Genomic DNA, 27,004 nt, shown 5'->3' with positions numbered 1-27,004 from the left:
TTCAGAGTAAAACAAAAGCATCCAAAATTCCACAATGTGGAAAGAGCCATAATTAGTGGTTTAGTACCTAATCCATCCAGACCTTTCTTAAACAAAGAGTGTCAGAGTATACATAATATTTAGTAGTTTGATTTAACCTAATATTTTTTAAATTAATTAATTTTAATGAGGTATATATGACAGCAGAATGCATTCTGATCCATTGTACACAATTGCAGCACAATTTTCCATTTCTATGGCTGTACATGATGTAGCATCGCACCATATGTGCAGTCATACATGTACCTAGGGTAATAGTGTCCATCTCATTCCACCATCTTTCCTGCCCCCGTCCCCCGAACCTTCCCACCCCTTTGCCCAAAGTTCATTCATTTTTCCCATGCCCCTCCTACTATTATGGATCATCACCCACTTATCATAGAGTACATTCAGCCTTTGTTTTTTGGGGATTGGCTTACTTCACTTAGGCAAATTTCCATGTCAGTAATATTAATCTTATTTTCAATGCTGGTATAATAATTCCCATTTTATATCTATGTCAAAATTCACTTTAACTGTATGCTTGAGATGTTTAATTCATTTCCAAGAACAATTGCCTACACAAAGTAAACACTGAGTAAATACTTATTAATTGAAATAATATATAATGTGAGGTTAATTAAACTAGAGCAATAGTTCTCATCAAAGGACAAATCTGACACCAAGGGACGTCTGGCAATGGCTGTAGACATTTTTTGTTATCACAACTACAGCAGCAGTTATTACTGGCATTTAGCAAGTAGAAGCCTAGGTATGTGACTAAACAGTCTACATTATACAGAGTTGATGCTGACAACAAAGAACCATCTAGACAAAAATGTCAATAGTGCTGAAGTTGAAATAACTCTGCATTACACTGTTTTTGAATTACAAGAGTATCAGTTGAGGTCCTTATAGGAGACAGACAACATAGTCACATAGGGCTGAGTTTAATAAAGAGCCATTTAAAAAGGTTTGGATAAATCTAGGGAAAAACAATGCACAGTGCCACTCCCTGGGGCTAGCAACAGTGGGAATCATCATCAACTCAGGGCTGAAAAAAAACATGGAAGAAGTAACCAAAAAAAAAAAAAATAGTAGAATCCAGGGCCCTTCATAGAAACTATGAGGAGAAGGAAGAAACAAGTCAAAGTGACTCAGAAGAAGAGAGTAAGAGGAATTAATACCTCACATGATCTACTCTTTCCACCCTCCAACTTCCTCTTAATGTCTCTCTTAGTAAAACTCAACCAGGAACTAAAAGCAAAGGGACCTTAGGCAGATGTGGGGGCACATGCCTATAATCTCAGCTATATAGGAGGTGGAGGCAGGATGAGTGCCAGTAGGTCAGCCTCAGCAACTCTACAAAATGCCCTCTCAAAATAAAAATATAAAAAGGACTGGAGATGTTGCTCAGCAATCTCAATACTACAAAATAATAATAATAATAATAATAATAATTTTTTTTAAAAAAAATTAAAGAAAAGGAAACCTGATGATCCTGTCCATGTGTGTGTCAGTCTCTATAAAATGTACTCTGCATCCTCTACACTTGATACTGTTACTGCAGCAAGCAAGTAGTACTGCACTAGATTTTTCCCTACGTCTTTTCACATATTTACTGACCATTCAGATACTTTCTTTTTTTTAATATTTTTTTTAGTTGTCAATGGACCTTTTATTTTTATTTACTTATTTGTATGTGGTGTTGATAATCGAATCTAGTGCCTCACACAAACTAGGCAAGCACTGTACCACTGAGCTACAACACCAGCCCAGACACCTTCTTTTGATACATTTTTCTATTTATTATTTAACTTTCTCCTCAGCAATGGGTAGTTCTTTGTGTATTCTGAATATCAGCACACTGTCCAAAGTGTGTATGGAAATATTTTTTCCCTTCTCTATGGATTGTCTTCACTCTTGTGCCTTTTGATGAACAAAATTAGCTTTAATGAAGTAAAAAGTATCAATGTTTTCCTCCAAGGGTAGTGCTTTCTACATCATATTAAAGAATTCCTTCCATTCATGAAGCTACCCTTATATGTTTTTCTAGAAAGTTTACTGTTTACCTTTCATATTTAGAATCTCAATCTGTAAATAACTTTTTGGAAATGGAGAGAGGTAGTGGTCAAGTTTACTTTTGTCACATACAACAACAACACACACACACAACACACACACACACACACACACACACACACAGAGTGATGAATGTATTCTTAAGTTTCTTGTGATAAGTTACACAGACCTGTGAACATAACAAAACCCATTGACTTGTATAGTTAATGAATGAGGTGAATATACTGGTGCCCTGTATACTGAGCAAATACTGAGTAAACTACTTAATAGGGGATTGTATCTCAATAAAGCTGCTTTTTTTTTTAAGTGGAAACACCTCCAAACTGTTAAACAGATAAACAAAATGAGGTATATCCATGCAGTAGAATACTGTTCAGCACTACAAAGGAAGGAATTACTGATCATGCTACAACATGGATGAACCATAAAAACAGTATGCTATGTGAAGAAACCTTTACACAAAGTCTATACACAAAAAGCCATATATTGTATACTTCTATTTACATGAAATATCACCTACATAGGTGAACTCACAGAAACAAAAAGCAACTTAATGGCTGGCAGAGGCTAAGGGGAAGAGAGCACAGGGGTGACATTATTAATCTCCCTAGAACTTATGTTAAAGCCTTAACACCAAAGTAACTGTAGGTGAGGATAGGGCCTTTAAGGAAGTAATTTACATTAAATGAAATCCTAAGATTGTATACTAATCCCATGGAACTGGTGTCCTTATAAAAGAAGAAAACAACAGAGACCTCTCTTTCTGTGCATAAAGGACAGAAAGGCATGTGAAGACACAGGGGGAAAAAAAGGCAGCTGTATGCAAGCTAGAAAGCAAGGCCTCACTGAAAACCAACCCCCTTCTTTAAAAAAGTTATGTGACTTCTGACATCATTAGGTGACATCTTACATTCATATTCTGCTTTACAAAGTGCTTTCTCTTATTTTATTTCATGCTGTCTTCGGAGTAATTCTATAAGGTAGATATTCCAGTCACCAGAACTGTGACAATAGATTTCTGCTGGATAAGCTACCCAGTTTATGGTATTCATATAGCAGCCCAAGCTGATGAATAAAAGGTATGGAGTTTCTTTGGGGTGATGAATATATACTAGAATTAGACAATAGTGACAGTTGCACAATACTATGAGTATACACTACTGATTTGTACACCTTAACAGGGTAGATTTTGTGATACATAAAGTATACTACAGAAGAGCTGTTAAAAAAAGATTATAAATTTGATACAGTTAGGCGTCCAGATATTCAAAACACTCAACATACTTAATCTTACAGGTTTCTGGATAATTTAACTAAATATATGAAGACTTAGATTTTAAGGAAAGAAAGTTGCCAGAATTACACACAAAAGATGTCTGTCACTATAAATTGCTGCTTTTAGAGATCTCTATGAATTAATTTAAACTTTTTTCCTGAAGTCAGAACTCACATTTAATTTATGAGTATGTTTTAATGAAAAGAATATGGAGTTTGTTTTCCAGATTGCCCAATATTGATCATGCCAATGAACTTCTGCTAATTCTTTTGAATCCAGAATTCCTCATTTGTAAAATGAAAAAAATAATATCTTACAGAATTACTCTGAAGACAGCATGAAATAAAATATTTGTAAAACAGAATATGAGTATAAAATGTCACCTCAACGATGTCAGAAGTCACAAAATTTTTTTAAAGAAGTTAAAAACATATAATTCCTAATTAGAATAAATTAAATAAGTAAAAAATATATATATTTCCAAATACATACACACACATATATACATACTTCCAAGTCTTCAAAAAACAAAGCCTACCATGTAACAAATATAAAATTAACTCTTTAATGAAAAAAAAATAGCTTGTCTTTGTACTCCTCAATCAAGAACAGTGTCAAATAATATTTCAGTGAATGTTTTTCCAATTTTAAGACTAATTGTACAACTAAGGCTAAGAGTTACCTTCATCTTGGAACCAAAAATGCTCTAAAGCTTAACTTCAGATATAAGCATGAAGGCTGAACAGCATTTAAAATTATGTATAGGACAATACTTCTCAAAAGGACACACATACATGTATAAAATCTGCTAAGATTTTGTTATACTAGTAGACAAAATATCAAAATATTGCCCCAGAAAACTATATAGTAAAAGAAATTAATACTCACTTAAGTGATAAACATTTCACAAGAAGTCTTTGACCAAAATGTTCTTTGGGTACATCAGGAATACTAAGTCGTTCTATTGGTTCTTCCTATAAATTGACATGCAACACAAAAATAACATCTTTATCATATTTCAACCTCTTGCAATTTATTTTTTTAAAAACTTATTTTACTAATCTAATACTTTTAGTCTTCAAAATTTAACATAGTAAAGAATAACTTGTTTGTCCATAAACAGAAGTCTTTGGATCGTGTGCTCGTTTCAAAGAAATTACTCATTGAGAATTTTCACCACTGCGGGTGTATGTAGCTCAGTGATAGAGCATCTGCCTTGCATGTGCTAGACCCTGGTTTCAATTTCCAGCACCAGCATTAAAAAAAAAAAAAACACACACACACACAAATTCAGTAGTATAAAAGTATATTTCATTTATAAAAATCATATGTGGGTTTCTAGGTTTTATTTTCTACATTATTGTAATTCTACTTATAAATCCTACTCCAAAAATGTCTATTTTAATACTCATTTTCTTCTTTGTATGTAAACATCTATACCTCATCTGGCGATGGATGCAAACCAAAGAGTTCTTTGTGACGGTTTGATTTCCTTTGGTCATCATTCTGGCGGTCTATTTCTTCATTTGGAGTTCGATCAAGTAAATTAGGAAGCAATGCATCAGGAAGCGAATTTTTCAAGTCAAAGATACTGCAAGCCCAGCTACCCCTTGGAGTATCATCTATTGACATTGAACGTCTTTTAAGATCATCCTGTCATACGAAATGTTAAATATATTAATTAATAACTTAGCTTAAAATAATTTTTTACAGTTATTTAAGAATAAAATCATTACTTGTTCATCCTGGTAGTTATTGCCATCTGGAGCTTCATCAGATTCAAAGACCTGTTTTGGCAAACCTTTTTGCCTTTCCTTCTGTTTATCCAATGTATTAGGATTAAATCCTGTTCCCAGCTTATGGTATCTATTCAAAATAAAACAAATAAATATCAAATTTTTTAAATTTTTCACTTTTTCAGCATCATCATGTAATAAGCCAAATGTTCTCATTATTTCTTCACATAAAGATCTATTCTGAAAGTTTTGAGTATTTAAATATTTAACCAGAAGTTCAATAAAATTTCCAATCAAGGTTCCTTTAATCCAACCCAAGAGCAGGGGTACAATTTAAATTGTATTTCTAGTCTAAAGACTTGGTCAATAAAAAGCTGAGAAGCCAGGTTAAAGAATAAAATGGGAAAGAAGAAATACATTATATTATTAATAATATAAACTTTAAAAGTGTTTCATGTGTATATGAAACACTGAAATTATTCATAAGGTTTTTGCCATATATCATTAAGTAGAAAAAAATTGAACTAAAGCTACAAACTTGTAAAATGAAAAATAGCAAAATCTGCACACCTCTATATATCTATATTATTTATTAATTATATATGCACAGAGCACATGCTAAGAATAACTCTTTTTTAATATTTCTTAGTTTTTGACGGACCTTTATTTTTTATTTATTTGTATATGGTGCTGAGAATCGAACCCAGTGCATCACACATGCTAGGCAAGCGCACCACCACCGAGCCACAACCTCAGCTCCAGAATAACTCTTAAATTAATGTAAATTTCTTTCCTGTCAATATCAAAGCATATCAAATAAGAACTGATAAATAATTTTTATTCATGATTCTAAACTACGTAGAGTCAAAGTTTTGGGGAAATACATAAATTGGAACAAAACAATTATAATTACCAGCAGATAGTATGGTTCCTACTATCAACTAATTTGTGAAATAATAAAAATTCATATTTTATATGACTCACATCGTGCCTTGCTGCCACAGCTATTAAAAGGGCAGTTACATGATGTTCACAGTATAACCACAAAATAATAGAAAGCATTTCTCTGGAAGAACTAAAATAAAGATACTTAGTATAATAACATGAAAGGTTTATACAGCAGGAGAATCTTATCTTTCATGAAATGTTTCAAGTACTTCAATCTGTGATGTTGTATATGTAATGTGCTTTGATAAATCAAAACAGTCTTTCATTCTGTCTTAAAAAATGGTTAGTATGAAACTGAAGAGAGCTGCAAATGACTCATAATTGACACTCTTCTTTATCATCTTGTTCTCTATCAGTTGCTATGATGAGGCTCTACACGATTACCCATCCGACCCCACATAACACCATTTTCCTGACCTCATTTCTTAGCATTCTCACCCTCATTTTTTCGGTTCCAGCCACAATAACCTCTTTGTTCTTCCTTGAATATTTCTAGCATGCTTCCAATATGTCGTTTTCATGTGCGGTTTTTCCCTCTGCCTAAAAACACTTCTTCCAGCTATCCATAGGACTTACTTTCACTTCCTTCATTTGAGCTCAAAAGGAGCATTCTGTCCTGAGCTATCTCAAATATTGAAACTTTAAAGGAGAAAAGTACAAAGTGCCCAATAAATACAATACATAATAAGTCCTCATAAATGTTAATTCCCTTACCCTCTTATTTAAACCAGCCTTAGCAACACTATGATTAGAAGAGGTCATGATTCTGAGACCAATGTGTTTTACAACTAACTATGAAGACTTTGGATTATAGGTTCCCAACATATATGCAAAGAAATAAAGACTTTTGAATTACCTGACAGAGGAAGTGTTTTCTTTGGTAATGTCTAAAATTTGGCTACTAGAATTTTTAACCAATGTTTTAAGTTCACAGAAAGAGTTCTTCTACATAAAGGGTAGCAGACAGTGCTTTTATTAGGTCACACTAAAACTAAAAAGCATGTCACCAGTATCCTCCAGAATGATACACAATATCAAGCCCAGAGAAATAAGACGGTAGCTATGATGATGAAATATGCAATGGATACTTCACTTCTGCTAGTACTCTCTGGTATAGATTCCTTAATCTGTGAAAACTATAATACCATAACAGAATAGTCTACTACTGGTTATTATAACTCCTTTAAAAATAAAACAGGGCTAAAAAGATTCAGTATGAAGACCTTGCTTCATTATGCAAACTGGCAAGGGGAAATTAATTGTGTTTTGTTTCTTAACTTGAATTGGTATTTTGAACACAGTCCCTTACAAAAATAAATTATGTGGTAAAACAAAGCATTTTTTCACCAACATTTACCTGCGTGGATGTATATGTCAAGGACCTGTTAAGTATTTAGATAGTTTATAAAGCGCAGAGATCTTTCAAATAGCTAAATCTGGAAAACTGGCCATGAAGCTTAACTATGAAACTTTCACTAAATTGGAATCTTATTAAGAAAAACAGATTACTCATTAATAATATCTATTCATGATTTCATAAAAGTATTATACTTACAAATCATTATTTTTTTTTGAGAGAGAGAGAGAGAGAGAGAATTTTTTAATATTTATTTTTCAGTTTTCGGAGGACACATCTTTATTTTATTTGTATGTGGTGCTGAGGATCGAACCCAGAGCCGCTCGCATGCCAGGCGAGCACAATACCGCTTGAGCCACATCCCCAGCCCCCATTTTTATTATTATTATTGTTTTATGATAATATAGAAATACTATTCCCACAAACCAAATAAAGAAAAGTAAACAGAAGTATAATTATAAAATTTCAAAGGAGAAAGTATCTTTATACAAGATATTTTCTTTTGCTTCATTGACTATTTTGTTATGAATTCTCGAGCCTCATAATTATTAATCTGCCTTAATCCATTTATAAATCCTGCTCAATATTTTTAAATATTATAATAAACATACAACTTACTTTCTGATCACAATGGCCCAGTCTTCTGTATAACTTCTTATACAATCTCTAACATGAGGATCCATTTCACTGTTTTAAGAAAGAAAAATTTTTTGTAATTTATTTAGGAAAGTAATGATAAATTTGTTTGCTATCCTTCTTGTTGTTATAATAGAAAGTGGAACTACCAAAAGAAATAGAATCTAAATAACATAATGAAAGAGAGCCTTTTCTATTACACTAAAACCCCAAATAGGTGTCTTCTTACCTTTCTTCAGGTACAGCTGAAACAAGGGTTCTACAGTCCCTGGGACTATAAACAACTTCAATATCATCCGGAGGAAATTCAATTAAATCCCGTAAAGGGCCAGAATCCACAGCTAAAGGATGAGTAATGAGGTAATCTTCTAAATCCACTGGATCCACTGCTTCAGTAAGGGGCACCTTTATAAAGAAGGGTGAGAATGAGAGGTGGGCAGATAGGAAGAGGTAAAAATAAGAATTTTAAAATTTCTCACAAAGGAAAATCATTTTTTAAATATAAAATGCTTTAATCTAGTTCCTTCTATAATTTCAACAGGATGATCAGCCAGAGGCTCTAAGGAAACCACACAACATTGGTCTTACACTCCTTTATGCTTTTGGTCATACCCTCTTTAACCTTCTTGCTTAGACTTTGTCCATAACTCTCAAATAAAAATAGTAATAATAATTCACAGTCATGTTAAACTTTACAGTTTTCAAAGTACTCATAGGAAGGATTCTTTTTTTATATCTTTGGAGCTTTTATTGCTAAGTTTCTAAACAGTCCTCTTATTTTATTTATTGTTATTGTTGATTGCTCTTGTAAAAACATGACCAGACTGTAGTTTGGAACACAATATTGATACAAAAATTCTCTTCATCCCAAACCATGACTCTGTATATACTACTTTGCATGAAAAAAATTTAAAAGTCTCTGCACATGGACTAAGGACCATAAATACAGATTATCTGGGTGGGCCCCCAATGGAATCATATGTATTCTTATAGTAACGCAAAGGAAGATTTGGGTCATATAAACAGTGAAAAAAAGCCAAATGAAGATGGATCTGAGAAAAATTTGAAGATTCTAGCCTTAAAGACATAAGACTCAAGAATGCCAGAAGCCTCCAGAATCTGAAAGAGACAAGAAAACGATTCTCTCTAGAACTTCTGAAGGGAAGTGTGGCCCTGAAAAAAACTTGATTTCAGTCCAGTGATACTGACTTCAGACTTCTGTCCTTCACTACTGAGAGAATAATCTTCTATTACTTTAAGCCATCCAGTTTGTGGTAATTTTTTATAGTAGCCATTAAAAAAAACACACAAAGCCTACTAAAAGTATTTACTGGGCTGAGGACATAGCTCAGTGGTAGAATACTTGCCTAGTATGCAAAAGGCCCTGGGTTCAATCCCCAGCAGAAAGAAAGAAAATAAAAGAAAAAAGGAAGAAAGAAAGGCAGGCAGGCAGGCAGGCAGGCCAGCCTGCCAAAAAAAAGCATCAAGTAAAATTTTGAGACCAGTGATAAAAACTAATTTATTGGCTCTTATCTTTCCTCTACTTTTGCATGGTCTTGCCAGTAATATACCTGTAAAACATGGTACTTACTGTGGTGTGATGGGATATATTGCCAACAATGTTGAGGTTTTTCAGCAGTTGGGGAGAACCACTGTACTGTCCAGAGATCTGTTTCCTAACTTCGGCTGCCACAGTTCTAAAACAAAAAAATCAAATACATTCTATACATTTTTTTTTATTTAAATAGGAGAAGTACATTGAAGATTCACTTAAAGAACAATCAAAATCTCAGCATATTAATGCCTATAAATTTAAAATATTATAGGAAATATATAATTACCTAAATATTATAATTACATTAAAACATTTTTGTTATGCTGATGTATGGTAAAAAGTTAGAGCCAACTTATATAAAGCTTTTTTCAATATGGCATTTTATGGAACATATTCTATTTTTACTTAACCAATAATGCCCCAAATTAATAGTTGTCCATATTCTGAATCTAGTTTACTTCTCTAACCTTTCAGGTCCTTTCCAAATAACTGCTTCCTCGAATACTGTTTCCCTCCTATATTGACTAACCCAATTCTTAACTAGTTTTAAGGATAAAACACAAATACCAAGATCATCATGCAAATTTATTGTAGACTATAGCCAAAAATACCACACTCACATAAAAAAACTCTTCAAACATTTACCAAAATCTAACTTGTATTTTCTTCCCAGTTATTTTCTCCATTTCATGTAATGCTCTATAAAAAGAGGCAGTGGTTGTATTCATCTTTTTTCCTTCTACATATATATATTTTTAATATTTTATTAGTTGTTGTTGGACCTTTATTTATTTTTATGTGGTGCAGAGAATCGAACCCAGTGCCTCACACTTGCTAGGCAAGCGCTCTCCCACTGAGCCACAACCCCAGCCCTATATATTTAACATATGATACTCAAAAAAAAAAAAAATGCATGTTTAAGCCCTATGAAATATATAGTGCTACTAACAAACTGAGCAAACTACAAAGACACTACCATAATTTAAAAATAAATCTTGCTGACTATGGTGGCGCACATCTGTAATCCCAGCAACTCAAGAAGCTGAGACAGGATGATCCCAAGTTCGAGGCCAGCCTCAGCAATTAGCAAGACCCTCAGCAACTTATTAAGACCCTGTCTCAAAATAAAACATAAAAAAGGGCTGAGGATGTGGTTCAGTGATTGAGAGCTTCTAGGGTACTGCCCAGTATGCCCCACTCAAAAAAAAAAGGATATATCTTCATTTGGAAGATTTGGAACCCTTTATTTGGAAAATAAAGATTAGGGTTTAGAATTTCCAAGATTGCAAGGTAGTTGTTAACTCTTAAGGGTACACTAGCATTTTGATATACTTAAATAAATAGCATTTCTAAAACAAAAATATTTTAATAAGTCATTAATCTCTATATTCCTCAAATTCCACCAAACTATAAACCAAAACATTCAGTAATTCTTTAATCCTGTAATAATGTCCTCCATTATATTAGTTAAGAGTTTTATTAAGCAGACAATGTGACTTGTGAATACAAAACAAAGACTAACATCTATGGATTTTGTGCAATTATATTCCTGATGTCAATATCTAGTTCTACCCTATAAAATTTCTCTATTTTTTTATAAAACTTGTCTTTTGTTCTTTTTTCCCCAAAATAAACCCTACTTTCTTCCTGTCATTCCAAGTACATAAAATGATACAAACTCAAACGTCCTACTTTCTGGGCCAGTTTGGTGACATTTGTTTTGGAGTGCTCTTAAGTTAATGGTTGAATTCCAAGCCATGAACATGATGGTTCCCATTACAATTTCCAGGTAAGTTTCAAAAAAACCTCAATTTCTAAAACTTATCCAGATTTAATATATAATCTTTCCCCCTACTTCTCTTTAATATCTTTTTTCTTCTTTTACACTTAATCATTCCACACAAATTTACTGTGCACTGTTATGAGATGAATATTCAATTAGAAATTTTTGATTCAAAGATAAAAGTTATCATTGTTTAAGATTCAAGATACTGAATTAGCTCAATTTTTTTATAGGTAACTTGAAGGTCACTAGATCATATGTGTGTTTTAAAAGGCTAAGTCATTATGCATAATGCCAAAACTCAGAAGCAATCAATCTGTCCTTCAGTAAGTGAATGGATCAACAAATTGTGGTATAGCCATACAAAAGGATACTATTCAGCAATATAAAGAAATGAGCTTTCCAGTTCAATTTACAAAAGCTAAGCTATGGAACCAACTTAGGTGCCCTTCAACAGATGAATGAATAAAGAAAATGTGGTACATACACATAATGGAATACTTCTCAGTCATAAAGAATAATGAAATTGTGGCATCTTCTGGTAAATGGATGGAGTGGAGACTATCATACTAAATGAAATAAGCCAATCCCAGAAAGCCAAACACTGAATGTTCTCTCTGATATGCAGATGCTAACTCACAATGGCTAGGGAGGGGTAGAGGTTCATTGGATTGGAGGGGTAGTATTAGGATGGGAATGGAAAAGACAGTAGAATAAATCAGACATAACATTCCTATGTTCATATATGAATACATGACCACTGTTAATGCCATATCATGTACAACCACAAAAATGGAAAGTTATACTCCATATATGTATGATATGTCAAAATACATTCTACTGTCATGTATAACTAAAAAAAATAAAATTAAAAATTAAAGCAAAAAAAAAAGAAAGAAATGAGCTTTCAAGCCATGAAAAGAATATTGCTAAGTGAAAGAAGCCAATCTGGAAAGGCTTTATATGATTCCAACTATATGACATACTAGAAAAGGCAAAACTGGAGAAAGAAAAGAAAACAGTGATTGTCAGGGGTGAGAGGGAGAAGAAGAAAGAATTAATGAGTAAGTAGAAAGCAAGGTATATTTAGGACAGTAAAATTATTCTGTAAAATACTGTAATGGTGGATACAGGCCATTATATGTTGTCAAAACCCATAGAATATACAACACAAAGAGTGAACCCTAATGTAATCTATGGACTTTAGTTAATGATAACATATATTAATATTGATCATCATTTACAATGAATGTAATACACTAATGCAAAATATTAATAATAGGGAAACATGGAGAGGGAGGGAATCTACACATTCCACTAATTTTTCTACAAACCTAAATCTTCTCCCCAGAAAAGTCTATTAATTATAAATTTTTAAAAATATATAACAACAACAAAGGGGAATGAAGACAAAGGAGAGGGGACAGGAATAGGAAAGTCAGTGCAGTAATTCTGACATAACTTTCCTATGTACATATATGCATTCGCCACAGTGAATCTCTACACCATGTACAACCATAAGAGTGGGATCCTAATTGGAATAAGATGTACTCCATGTTTGTAAAAATATCTCAAATTATAATGTACTGTCATGTATAACTAAAAAGAACACAATATAAATTTTTTTTAAATTAAAGAATAAAAACAAGGCTAACTCTGAACAAGGGAAGAAGGAAGAACATGGAGAAAACAATTAGAGCTGAGGTATATAGCACATGGTAAAACACTTGCCTTATATGTTGGGTTGATCCCCAGCACCCAAAAAAAAAGAAAGGAAGGAAGGAAGGAAGGAAGGAAGGAAGGAAAGGAAGAAAGAAAAAGAAAAAGACAAATAGAGGTTAGAGTTGAAAATTAGAGAGGAAATGAAATCTTTGAGAAGGAGAATAGATTGAGAAGAAGGTAAAGGGCAAATTATATAAAGCTTCTGTGTGAAAAGACAAACAATTCACTTTATTGAGGAGGCCATTAAATCTTTTAATGAAGCCCATATAAGTATTTGTTATTATGTTAAAGTTCACGTTACATATCCTTGATCCTGCACTGAGTTTGATTTCAGAAAAGTTTATAAACATTCTTTTTGACAAAACATAAAAATTGCAAACAAGCTTTCCCTGGAATAGCAGTAACACAATCACCAAGTATAAAAATATGGTGGGAAGTATAGGAAAGTATCAAAAATGTGGCTTCTTGTGTCAGGCACTCACTCTCCTAAACCTCCTTGAGGAATTAGCAAGGACAAGAAAACCTCTCTGGGCTGGGGTTATATGTAACTCAGTGGTAGAGCTCTTGCTTAGCATGTGTGAGGCACTAGGTTCAATCCTCAGTACCACATAAAATAAATAAAATAAAGGTATTGTGTCCATCTACAACTAAAAATATATATATAAAAGAAAACTTCGCTAGGCAAAAATAAGGCTCTAAACAACTCAGTGAGACCTTATCTCTAAACAAAACACAAAATAGGGCTGGGGTTGTGGCTCAGTGGTCAACTGTCCCTGAGTTCAATCCCCAGTACCTCCCAAAAAAGGAAAAGAAAACTCACCTCTGACTAGAGTTTTATATTGTATAAATGTCTCAAAACAAGTTAATTTCTGCCATTAAATAATATGTTCTCTAACTCTGGTGGTATTTTTTTATTTTTTTTTATTTTTTTTTAGTTGTAGCCAGATACATAATACCTTTATTTATTTTTATTTGGTGCTAAGGATCTAACCCAGTGCCTCACACATGCCAGGCAAGCGCTCTACCACAGAGCTAGCCCCTGGTGCTATTTTTCTATAAAAAATTACCTTACTGTGATTCCTAAACAAAATACCTCAGTTACAGCAACTATGTTTACCTATTTTCCTGCAAGGAACTAAAATAATTAAAAGGCAGAACCTCATCTTATTTAACTTGCATCCTGTGGCGAAGTGCCTAGCACATACAAGATACCTAATAAATGTTTATAGAGCTGAAGGGGGAAATGGAAACAGAAAACAGAAATTCATAATTCCTTTCCCCTAAAAGTAGTTGAAAAAGAATGTCAGAATGGAACAACTAATGTGAGCTCCTTGAAGGCAGGGACCATATCTTACTAATCTTTACATTCTCAAAGTCTAGAACAATGGAGCAGAGAGAGAAAAATGGAGAGACAAGTCTAAACGTGGAGAGAGAGGAAGCAAGGCAGCATATAAGAATGAACTTAGACACTACCTAGTATACAAACTTTCAAAATTCTTCCAGAGCAGGGCATGGTGGCAGGGCCTATAATCCCAGCAGCTCAAGAGGCTAAGGCAGGAGGACGGAGGGTGAGTTCAAAGCCAGCCTCAGCAATGGGGAGGCACTAAGCAACTCAGTGAGACCTGTCTCAAAACAAATACAAAATAAGGCTGGGGATGTGGCTCAGTGGTTGAGTGCCCCTGTGTTCAATCTCCAGTACCCCACCAAAAAAAATTCTTCCAGAGTAAACCAATCTGTAAATGTTGTTGGTTTATGATTAAATGGAAACGGAAGAGAAAAGTATGTGTTCTTACTGTTATAAAATAGGTTAATATTTGCTGGCGGACGAAATCTCAATCTGTATAAGAGTCTGAGTTAGACAAACTTTTCTTTAGGGGCCTAGTCAACATCATCATCTCATTTGTTTACTAGTAAGATTTAAAAACTTGTATTGAAATATTTCCTATTCAATGTGTTTTTTGTTTTGTTTTGCTTTTTTTTTTTTTTTTTTTTTTTTTTTTTGTAGTTGCAGGTGAACAGAATGCCTTTATTTGCTTATTTTTATGTGGTGCTAAGGATCGAACCCAGTGCCTCACACATGCTGGGCAAGCACTCTGCCACTGAACTATAGCCCCAGACCCTCAATGTGAAACTTTTTAAAAACAATTTCAATAAGATAAATAATTTGTTCACTTATCTCAAAATAGTCTTTAACATATCTTTGGCATATCTACACAGGGCTAGTTCCAGAAGTGCTTTCAAGCTCTACTGTTATGTAAATAAAATTACTATGAAAAGCATAGGCAGAAGATTTCTCAATATGAAGAAGACAAAACTAAACAACTACAAAACCCTGATATAAGGAAGGAATTATTAAACAAAACAAATAAAAGGAATATGTGCATGACATTTAAAAAACCCAAATTTCACAAAGAGGTAAAAACAAAGGTACAGCTCTCTACCACTTTCAATCCCCAATTCTAGTAGTCCTCAAGTGTAACCACTTAATATTTTCCTGGGTATGCTTCAAGAAAAAGATGTATACACATCAGCCTAAAAAATCCTTATTTTTTTTAATGTCCATACACAGCACCTAACAATAATCTTTTCTCGATACTTTAAATCATATATAATAACACATCTTGGAAATTTTTCTCCATCAGTACATAAAACTAATAATAATACTAGCAACATTTGTGGAGTACTTACAGCATGCCATATGCTAAACATTATTTAATTTTCAGAAAAAAAATCCTATGAAGTAGGTGATAATGATAATGATACTGAAGCTTCAAGAGGTCATTATGGTCACATACCTAATAAGGAATAAAGCCCAGATCTGAATATAGAGACTCTATGTTTTAACTACTGATCCCCTTTCTATCTGCTATAGAACTCATGCTATTAATAAAGTGGAACTTATTAACCAGTCTCTCCTGATGGACACTATGATTATTTTTAGTTTTTACAAAGACTATTACTAGAATGGAAGCACCAGGAAGACAGACATTTTTGTCTGAATGGAGAATTATGGGTGATTTTATTTTCTCTATTAGGCCTTCTGTATTCCAAACTTACCATAACACTATTATTTTATAATGAGAAAAAAATAGATCTTTCAGATAAATTTTAAGAATAAAGTAACTTACCTGATCTAATGAAATGTAGAGGAAGGGTTTGAATTCATATCTAGATACCTAAGGCCTCTTTCCATGGAAGTAAGTCTCCAAAGATAAATGGTTCTAACTATATTCTCTGTTTTCCAAAGCCTAGCCTATGAGGTAAATTTAAGATACCCAGTGAAAATGCTTATTATATATACTAACATATTATTAATAGGAATAGTTACAATGACTGTCGTCACTGTTATGATCTGTCTACTATCTTTCATGGATGGCTAATTAAAACCCAGATTTGAGGCATTATTTTATGTTGCTTGTCAGCTAGAGTTCTGGTTAAAGTCTTCAGAAACATGGAGAACTGGACCAGAGTAATCACTAAAGGCTAAAGAAAACTGAAATACATACATGTTGACATAAAAAACTAAAGAACAATAATAGACCTTCTAGGGCTGGGGTTGTGGCTTAGTGGTAGAACACTTGCCTAGCGCATGTGAGGCACTGGGTTCGATCCTCAGCACTACAGAAAGATAAATAAACAAAATAAAAAATATTATGTCCCATCTATAACTAAAAACTTTTAAAAAGAATAATAGACCTTCTATATAATATCTTAACATTTAAAAACCAGCTCCTTTCCTGAAGGGGATTAAAAAAAAAAAAAAAAGATATCAGATGTCTCATGTATCCCATTTGACACTATTTTTAGGATAAGGTTTAAGTCAAAGATTTATAAAGCATTGAATTAGGGAAACCTAAACATCTTCAACACAGTGATCTATAGTATTCACTCTACCTCAATTTCCTCAACTGACACATGGTAATAATATTATTTCATACTTCATGTAATATATTAAATTGTAATTACAAAAATGTACAAAAATTTAGCATCTGTGAATGTTAACACTGACCTAAAACTGGCAACCAAAAACAGAAGGGAAAATCTTCTACTATAAAAAGTTAATACTCCTGGGCTGGGGCTGGGCCTCAGTGGTACAGCACTTGCCTGGCACATGTGAGGCACTGGGTTCGATCCTCAGCACCACATAAAAATAAAATAAAGGTATTGTGTCCATCTACATCAAAAAAAATACATATATTTTTTAAAATTTAATACTCCCAAAAGAAGATAAATGTATCTACCTTATTTCATAAAAATGAATCCAGAATTTTCATACCCACAAACACAAACTGAATCTTGATGTAAACTGTATACAGTTAGTTGTGAAGTCCTATTTATTTGAACTCTTAAATACGTCTCAAATCTGTTCTCTCCTTCCGTTTCCTACAGATCTGCCTACAAATAACACCATACTTAATGGTAAATGTCTGAATGTTTTCCACCTTAGATCAGGAGGAAAGCAAGGATGTCTGATTTTACTACCTTACTCAACGCTGTACTGGAGGTTCTAGCCAATGAAATGGGGCAGGGGAGAGGTTAAGGGCATTCAGGGAAGAAATTAAAACTGTTTACTTACTATAGACAAAATTATCCCATATACAGAAAATTCTAAAGAATGCACAAAAACTACTATAATTAATATACAAGTTCAGTAAGGCTAGAGGATACAAGTTCAATGTTCAAAAATCAATAGTATTTACAAATACTAGCAATGAACAAACCAATTCTTTAAAAATTCCATTCATGATACATCTAAAACAAAATACAAAGAAATAAATTTCACAAAAGAAATACAAGCCTATATATAGAAAACTTCAGAATAAATAAAATCTGTATAAATGAACAGAAACTCCATTTCAATGAACTGAAAGACTTAATTTGTTCAAAGAGCAGTCTCTCCAAACTGACTGACTGACTGAGGCAACCTCTATCAAAATTCCAACAAGATTTTTGTAGAAACTGGAAAACTTTATATTGATATTGATCCTAAAATGTATATAGAAATGCAAAAAAAAGTCCATAAAACCAGACTAGTGGAACAAAATAGAGAACCCAGAAAAGACCCACAAATAAGAAAACTTTATAACAGAGGTAATAGTTCTGGAAAAGTTTGGCATCACCAAATAAACTTGATGATAAGTACACTGTTATGATGAGCAGTAAGTATCCATGGCCCAGCAATTCCACAATTGAGTACACCCTAGAGAAACTCATGCATATTTGTACTAGAATATGTGTATTACAATACTCTTAACAATATTCTTTCCAATAGTCAATAGTCAAAAACTGGAAACAGGGATGGGGATATAGTTCAGTGGTACATCACTTGCCTAGTATGTGAGGGACTCAGGGCATAATCCACAGAACAATGAAAAAAAGAAACTAATCCAAATGTTCATCTACTATAGAACAAATAAATTGTGGTATATTTATACAACAAAATACTGTAATTTCAACACAAGTCACAATATAATGAATGAATCTTGTAAATATAACTTTGAGCAAAGAAACAAGACAAAAAACATACAAATGTGCCATATAATTCTGTTCAAATATCTCCAAAACCAGAAAAAAAAATTATATTGCTTAGAAATGCATTCATAGGTGGTAAATACAAATGAGATGGTTATTCCAAAAGTCAGGACAGACTAAAGAATGGGCGAGACATTCAAAAGAAGAAAGCTATATCAAAAAGAAAGAATAGCAGAAGAGTTATACTAATGTAAATGAGCACAGCATTTATGGATTATTATACAATGAAAATAACCAGACTGACTGGAGGAGAAAGTGTAAACTATAGAATTAGCCCAAGAGAAAGACCAGATTGTGATTACCTCAAAATACAAGCAAAAGTTCAGATCTGACGTAAGAAAGCACTCCTGAAGAAAAGGCCATCATGAAAGTCACATTGGAGGGAGACTGTGCAACACACCTGAATTAGAGGATGGTGAAACCAGATCAGCTAATGAAATATGCCCCAAAGAGGCAGGTGGGCATTTGTTCAAACACTTCTTATGTATTTAGTATCCACAAGACTCTGCTAAGCTCTAGAGATAAAAAGTCAAGACCTAGGGGGCTGGGATTATAACTCAGTGGTAGAGCACTTGCCTAGCACGTGTAAAGCACTGGGTTCAATTCTCAGCACCACATATAAATAAATAAAAATAAAGGTCCATCAACAACTAAAAAAAAAATTAGGAAAAAAAAAAGTCAAGACCTAGACCTGCCATTAAAGAGCTCTCAAAAGTAGTATAAAAATGGAGGTGCAGGCAGTAGAGAGAACAAGAGAGCTTTTTCTTTAAAAAGTATCTCATGAAATCAGTATAAGGAAAAGAAAAAAGTCAAATATTCTCAACCCTCAAGAGTTCTATAACTCAAATATACATAAGGTCAGAACATCCATATGGTTCAAGGATGTATGAGGAGGAAAACAAACAGCAAGTAGTCACGTATGTACCACATACATAGGAGCAATGTGACTAGAAAAGAAAAAGGAATGACTAGTTGACAGTTCTTTGTTTTATGAAGAGAAAGGTAATCATTAGATAATTCTTATGATTGAAGGGAAAGTCTATTAGAGGAATAGATTAAAGAGGCTAAAAAGTGTGTAGTTCAGTGGTAGATCAAGAGTTCAGCATGCAAGGCCCCAGGTTTCATCCCCAGCAAAACACATGCATGCATACACGAACATGCACACACACATGAGTGATGTCAGAAAAGGGGAAAATACAGAATCAAGTTCTTTGGCAAGTGGCAATGAAAAGGTTTCAAAGTCCAAAAAAAAAAAAAAAAAAGAGTAAATTTTAGGGAGAAGAGATCTTTCAAGTTCAAGGGAATGATGATTAAATGACATATTGAGACAGTAGTATGCTTAGGTTAAAATGAACAACCTGTGTTGAACTCAAAACTGTTCAGTAAAAGATCAAGTAGGGAAACAAAAAAAATGACATAGATTGAACCTCATTCAAAATAAGACATTAATTCATAAACAGCCAACTCTGAACTGTTCTAGTCTCCCTCTGACACTACTATGTAGCTCAGGAGCAAAAAATATGTTAGATATTCAGCACTACAAATCAGTGATATAATGGCTGGGGGTGTTGCATAGTGGAAGAGCACTTGATTGGCATAAGTGAGGTCCTGGGTTTGATCCCCTGCATCACCAAAAAAAAAAAAAAAAGTAAAATCAATATGGAGGAGGTACACTCCATTCTGTCCCTCTCTAATTCCATTTGCCTCTGTAACTTTTTTCTTCTGAGCCACTTTCTTTCACCTTTACCTTAGATTCCAGGAACCACAAATCTGATTGATAAGCTACTCATAAGTAACAGGGAGCCTAGCAGAACAGAACACTCTGAGATTGCCCACCTATGCAGAAGCAACTACCCCATCACTGAACCAAAGCTGCCTCCCTAAGCAAGGGCATTCTTCTCATTTGGGGAACCAAATCACCCTCTCAAGTGATGATGACCTTCCCAGAGCTTCACAGAAGCAGTCCTGAGATAATAATCAACCAGACCATGTCCTAACCAAGATGACCTACTCTGCCAACTATACAAACCCAAGTCATGCAAGCCTCCAATCCTTACCTTTTTCTTTGTGAGTGCCTTTAAGAAAGATCTTTGGTCACTGAACTACTAGACACTACTAGATCTGTTCTTCCTGGTGTGGCTCCTGATTAAAGCTCCTTTCTTGCCCTTGACCACTGCTCATCTCTTTGACTGGCATATTTGAACAGGTAGTCCAGCCTGGTCTTTTGAGACCCCAGAAGCCAGGCAGGGCCTCCCACCCAAGGACTCCAGTATCATATACAACAAAAAAACAGGGAGTTGCATGTGTCCAAATAGAAAAACAGGCAGCAATGAAGCAGTTGATAATATATGGAACTATGCATTGAACAAAGTGGATTCTGCAGACTGAAAAACTGGGACCATTCAGCCAGTTATTAACAGCTACAAGACTAAAAACTGAGTTGAGTTAAATAAGCCCATATCCAGAAACGAAGACCTGACAAAAAAATAATTCATAAATTCTGCTACTTAGGCAGCAAAACAATACTCAATCAACAAAGGGAAGACTAAGAAAAAAAACATAACTTTTGGGATGCTAACAGTCATATTGTTAGAAAGCCTGAAAGAAACTACCATGGAAAATGTGTTACAGAAAGAAAATATAGTCAACAACAACAACAAAAAAAAAAAGAGTGTAATATCTGAAATCCAAAGACTAAAGTTTGAATACCAATTTAGGCAAATAATACCATTCTTTAAAAGCCTTAATTCCTGATGTGGAATATGGTAGTAGTAACAATAGCAAATAATATACACATAATAATAGCAGTAGCTAAGATTTTTTGAATGCTTATGTACCAGGCACCGTTATAAGTGTTATGTTTCATTCAATCCTAACTTTAATTTTATGGAGATTTTTAATCCCCACTTTTCTGATGAGGAAATCAACACACAGAGAGATTATATCACTTGTTCAGAAATACACAACTATTTCTGGTATAAGCAGAATTTCAACCTGTGCAATCTGACCCCAGAGCCCATATACTTTACTATGTACCTCTGCCTCAAAGGGTTATGAAGATGAAAAGGAAGTAAAAAGTGCATCAGTGGGTAAAAGTGTTCATCCTCCTGTTGAATATGAAGTGATAAGACAAAATCATCCAAATAAAATCCTAGGTCATTAATCTACAGTCAACATAAATGAATGGGCCTTAACCTCAAAAAGCAGACACAGACAAAAAGGCAATTACTTGATATGCTCCTTTCTATGAGGAGCTGAGGTAAGTAGTTTTATTAGTGATACATGAATAAAAAACATTCAGATATCACTAAATAAGAATCAAAAAATAATAGCACTAAATGCAAAGTGTTTAAAAAAAAAAACTGATCCAGAAAAGAGATCAGTATAGTTATTTTTAAAGTAAAAGTTTCTGTAAAAAAAAAAAAGTTTCAAACAGTGTTGAGAGCCACAGTGAAGTGGGAATGGCCCCTGGCATTTTTGCCTGAAGTAATGGTTGAGAGGTGAGCCATTAGGATGATGATAATTAAGTTAAGCTGTGTATAATTGCCGTGACTGGATGATACTGAATTGAAACAAGCTGTGTATTCAATTGTATATAGACCCCTGCTATCCACCTTGGGCGCCCACTACTTTGGAGTTCTCTCGTGGATTCCCGGGGAGTTCACTTTGGTTGGTGAGGTTCCGGTGGAGGGTGGAGGGAGTTCCCTGTGTGTGTGTGTGTGTGTGTGTGTGTGTTAGTTACCTGGAAGGGTCGCGTGGGTGGCATTTGCGTGAGTTCGGAAATAAAGTTTGTTTCTGCTTGAGTGGCTCCTGATTTGTGCCCAGCAATAGGCTACTTCCAGAGCAACAAATTTCATATATGTAAAACATGAAAAGGATTACCACTTCCAAAAGGTCCCAAACCACATTATAAATATTGTAATAAAAAAGTCAATACTCAGTACTTATTATGTATAAAGCACTGCTATAATCAATATACTTTAGAGGTGTTTACTGCTTTAATCCTCACAAAAATCCTGTGATGAATTCTACTATTAGCCCCATTTTTAGACAGGGAAAATGAGGTATAAGTAGAGTCAAGTAATTTGCCCAAGTTTATTCAATGAGTGGCAATGCCAGTCTATCAAAAAGTTTATCTCCAGATTTTGTGCTATGCCCCCTCTAGTAGGAAAATCAGAAGCAGAATGAGAATCTATTCAGAAACGTCATTCAACCATATTTGGTAATAAGGAGGAAAGTACCTTTTATTCACAATGAGCAGATAATAATTATCTACTGCAGTTCTCTCCTTGGTCTTCCCTCCAAATGAAATCTGCACATTCTCCCAGAACAATCTCATTGGCTTCCCTGGCTTCAACTAAGCTTGATTACAATCTACTTGATAATGATTCCCAATCTAGATTTCTGGCCCAATCTCCAGTGCCTTAAACTGCACCAATAACTTAATAGATGTTTCTCTTTAAATGATTCATGAGCCCCTCAAAATCAATATGTTTCAAACTAAATCATCATTTCCATCCAACCTCATTTCCCATTCTCAAATTCCTTCTTCCTCCTGTACTCCCTTAACTCAATAACTGCCTCTATCATCCACCTGGTTACCCAAGTTAAAAACTGGATGTCTCCTCAATCTTCCTCACCTTCCATATCCAATCAATCATTAATCACTGCCATGTATACACCCTAGGTGTCTCTCTAAGCAGTGCCTATCTCTACATCCCCATTGCCTTTTTTTTTAAGAGAGAGTGTGTGTGAGAGAGAGAGAGAGAGAGAGAGGGAGAGAGAATTTTTTAATATTTATTTTTTAGTTATTGGCGGGCACAACATCTTTGTTTGTATGTGGTGCTGAGAATCGAACCCGGGCCGCACGCATGCCAGGTAAGCGCGCTACCACTTGAGCCACATCCCCAGCCCCATTGCCTTAATACTATAACTTTATAAGGCAATCCTCATTTGCATTTGGGGCTGTTTTGCACAACTGATTATCTTTTTTCTTGGTGTTGCTCCTATACCATCTGATGATAAACTCCATTAGTAGAACACAGACATTGTATATATTTGATATCTTACTCTCTAATGTGCACTTACTTGATCAGCACAATGTTTTCAGAGATAAACTTTGATTCTATTAAAGAAAAACTAGTATAAAAAAGTGTCAGTTAATAAATCTTTTTTTTTTTTTAATGGCATTGCCTTTAGAAGCAAAAACCAGTTTTATGTATGAAAACAAAAGTAATGATTTCCTATCCCAACTTTCTAGGGTATACTATTACAAGTATTCAAAGACAGCTAGTATAGGCCATACTCTATACTAAAGCACTTCACAGAATATTTTTTGTTTTTTGGGTTTTGGGGTTTTTTTGTTTGTTTGTTTGTCTGTTTTGGTTTGGTTTGGTTTTTTTGACTAGAGATTGAACCCAGTGGTGCTCTACCACTGAACTCGACAGGGTATCAGTAAATTCCTGAGGCTGGCTGGGACTTATGATTGTCCTTCTTCAGCCTCTGGAGACTGGGATTATAAGCATTCACAGCAATATTCAAATTAGACCATTTAATGCTCACATAACCCTATGACTTAGGTACTATTATTATTCCCAATTTTTCAGATGAGGAAACTAAAACTTAATAGAGTTCATCAACTTGAACAAGATCCCAAATTAGAAAATAGCAGGATTTTGAACCCATGTCAATGTACGGCAGTACAATCATGCTCCTAAGTACTTAATACTTTTCCAAAGAAGAAAATTAAATCTGTTTTAAAACTTGAAAAACAAAAAAAGTATAGAGTTTATATAAAAAAAGATGTTAGTTTTAAATGAAAAACATGCCAAAAGAGAGTTAACATTACAGAGGTCAAGTAGTTTTCTTAGGTCCTTTTTGATTGTTCAAAAACCTTTGGGGGGGGGGGGTGTGGCTCAGCGGTGGAGCACTTGCCTAGCATGTGTGAGGCACTGGGTTGGATACTCAGCACCACATAAAAATAAATAAAATAAAGATATAGTGTCCATCCAACACTAAAAAATTAAAAAACGTTTAGGAAGTGTTAGCAAACCAAAAAGATTCAGAGCCACAGGAAAAAAAAAGTCAAAAAAAAGTATTTCAGGGGCTGGAGTTATGGCTCAGTGGTAGAACACTTGCCTAGCATGTGTGAGGCTATGGGTTCCATTCTCAGCACTACAGCTAAATAAATGAATAAAATAAAAAGGCCCATCAACATCTTAAAAAATATTTTTTAAAAAAGTATTTCATTAGCATGTTTCCTTTCTTGGAACATCATAATCCACAGAAATATGATTTTATTAAAATAAAATAAATGTCTAATGCCTGGGCTGGGGTTGTGGCTCAGAGGTATGTGCGAGGCACTGGGCTCAATCCTAAACTATATATATATATAGTATCCAACCAGAAATTTAAAAAATAATAATAATATTTTTAAAATATCTAGTGCCTGATACATAAGTACATTCTACAATGAAATTCTACAAATATTGGACTCCTCCCACCATAAGTCAATTTCACTTTGGAGAGTGGAAAGAAAAGTGGCAACCAACCCACTATAAGTGGGTAAATGCTCGGAAACCTCAACCTTGATCACTTGCTTACTTCCAGACTCCTATAGTAAGAGTGCAAGGCCAACGTCCAAAGCACACTGTCTATCATCCATCTTCTCTGAGGCTATGAGAAACACAGGCGCACATTTAAATTCACATGCTAACTAATAACGTTGCCCTAGATCGGGGGCCGCACACCGAATCCTCAACTTTTCATTGCAGCCACATGTCTAAAATCTGGGTGCGCAAACCCACTGTGAACCGGGCCCCTGGGCGCAGGGAGGGTGCCTGTCAGATTTCCCCGGCTGGGTGCAAGACGTGAAGGAGCAGCGGCCTCCCACCCGCTCGCCCGCCGCGCGCCGCTCCTTTTGTTGGGGTGGAGGAGGGCGTACCCCGTACCCTTCGGGACCACCGGGAGGCGGGGAGAGACAGAGAAGGGGGGCCAAACGCGGCGGCGGCCCCCGGCACTCCGGGGGTGGGGACACAAAGAATTTGGGCAGTGCCGGCTGTCGGACGCCGAGCTCCCCCACCCGCCCTCCATGAACCGCCTCGAAACTCCAGGCCCGCGCGGCCGCGGAGCCGGCAGAGGCGAGCGCGCCGTCCCCCGCCTCTGCAGCCAGAGCGGGCCAGGGCTGAAGGCCAGGGTCGCAGGGCGTCAGGAGGCCTCGGCGGCGCCTGAGCACCCCGCAACCCCTCCGCCCTCCGCCAGCCGGGCCGGGCCGCGGTATCCCCGCGCTGGCGCCAGCGCCCGCGTCGCCACACCCACCCTCCTCCTAGGCCCGGCCGGGAGGGCTCTGCGCCTCTTCGTCCGGCCGCGGCGGCGCTCCCAACGCCCGGGATGTACCTGCTGATCTTCTGGGCGAAGGCGCGGCGCTCGGCCATGGCTGCTGTGGCGGCGGCGGCGGCTGGGCGCGGGCCTCCTCGCTCGCGCTCCCTCCCTCGCGGCCTCCGCCAGTCCCGGCTCCGGACCCTGGAGGCTGGGGCTGGCGGCCGGAGCCGGGAACGAGTCCTGCCGTAAAGCTCCTTAGAGGCGCGCACTAACAAACCGCTCCTCCCCCAGCGCGTCAATCCCGGCGGGAGCCCGGGCTTTGGTGGGCGGCTTCTGCCAGCGGGAGCCAAGAGCAAGAAGGGGGCGTGGAGGGGCCGGGACGCCGGCCTCCGCCGCCTCACTGTCGCTGGCCCGCACGGTTGGAAAGACCGCCGAGAGAAGCCCAAGGGGGCAGCGACCTTGCGCGGCAAGAAAATAAGATAACCAAACGCGTGGGGGGAGCTTGGCTTTCCCGAAAAGGAAGGGAAGGAAATGGAAGATGGGCTTTGCCGAGGGGGCTGTGCTTTGCGGCTCGGGAAGGCTGGATCTGTGTTCCTGCAGCACTCATCTCCCAGCGCTTGAAAGCACTTTTCTACCTTGACCGCTGGAGTAGGATCTAACTGGAGGAACAATGGGTTTTGTTTTTTATAGAAAAGGGACGAGAAAAGACTTTGCTCCTGCAGAAGTAATAGTAATAGTCGACTTGTGGTGCATAGCCAGGCACCGGATCGAAGTTTTACACTCATGATTTTATGTATGTTATCTTCACAACAGCGCTTTGAAGTAGATTGTTATTATCCCCATTTTAGAGAGAAGGAAATTGGCTCAGAAAAGCTAAGTGACTGGCCCGAGGTGGCACAGATAGTAAACTCTTCCACTGATGCACACTGAGGTTCAGTCACAACCCAGGTGTTTTGTTGTTTTTTTTTGCTGTTGTTGTTTGTTTGTTTGTTTGTTTTTAGGATAGTTCGTTTCTATGTTACTTCTCCCGAGTTTATTA

At 35.8% G+C, this 27,004-nt stretch overlaps 1 protein-coding gene across 5 annotated transcripts in view; it reads right to left on the bottom strand.

The window, feature by feature from the left end:
• Nucleotides 1–26,150, bottom strand: part of Dock7 (dedicator of cytokinesis 7) — a 210,206-nt gene extending 184,056 nt beyond the window's left edge. For all 5 annotated transcript variants that reach the window (XM_076860266.1, XM_076860262.1, XM_076860263.1 and 2 more), the window contains exons 1-7: nucleotides 26,041–26,150; nucleotides 9,645–9,750; nucleotides 8,283–8,458; nucleotides 8,036–8,104; nucleotides 5,113–5,242; nucleotides 4,817–5,029; nucleotides 4,265–4,350 (exon numbers count right to left, since the gene is read on the bottom strand). In XM_076860266.1, coding sequence (XP_076716381.1) covers nucleotides 4,265–4,350; nucleotides 4,817–5,029; nucleotides 5,113–5,242; nucleotides 8,036–8,104; nucleotides 8,283–8,458; nucleotides 9,645–9,750; nucleotides 26,041–26,078 — 818 coding nt within the window. In that variant the 5' untranslated portion in view covers nucleotides 26,079–26,150. The remainder of the gene's footprint in view (nucleotides 1–4,264; nucleotides 4,351–4,816; nucleotides 5,030–5,112; nucleotides 5,243–8,035; nucleotides 8,105–8,282; nucleotides 8,459–9,644; nucleotides 9,751–26,040) is intronic.
• Nucleotides 26,151–27,004: the final 854 nt, after the last annotated feature.

This window comes from Callospermophilus lateralis, chromosome 7, assembly GCF_048772815.1.
Source record: "Callospermophilus lateralis isolate mCalLat2 chromosome 7, mCalLat2.hap1, whole genome shotgun sequence".
In the NCBI taxonomy this organism is placed as follows: domain Eukaryota; kingdom Metazoa; phylum Chordata; class Mammalia; order Rodentia; family Sciuridae; genus Callospermophilus; species Callospermophilus lateralis.
The sequence above is the reverse complement of the archived record's forward strand: the minus strand, read 5'-3'. Positions and strand labels throughout refer to the sequence as shown.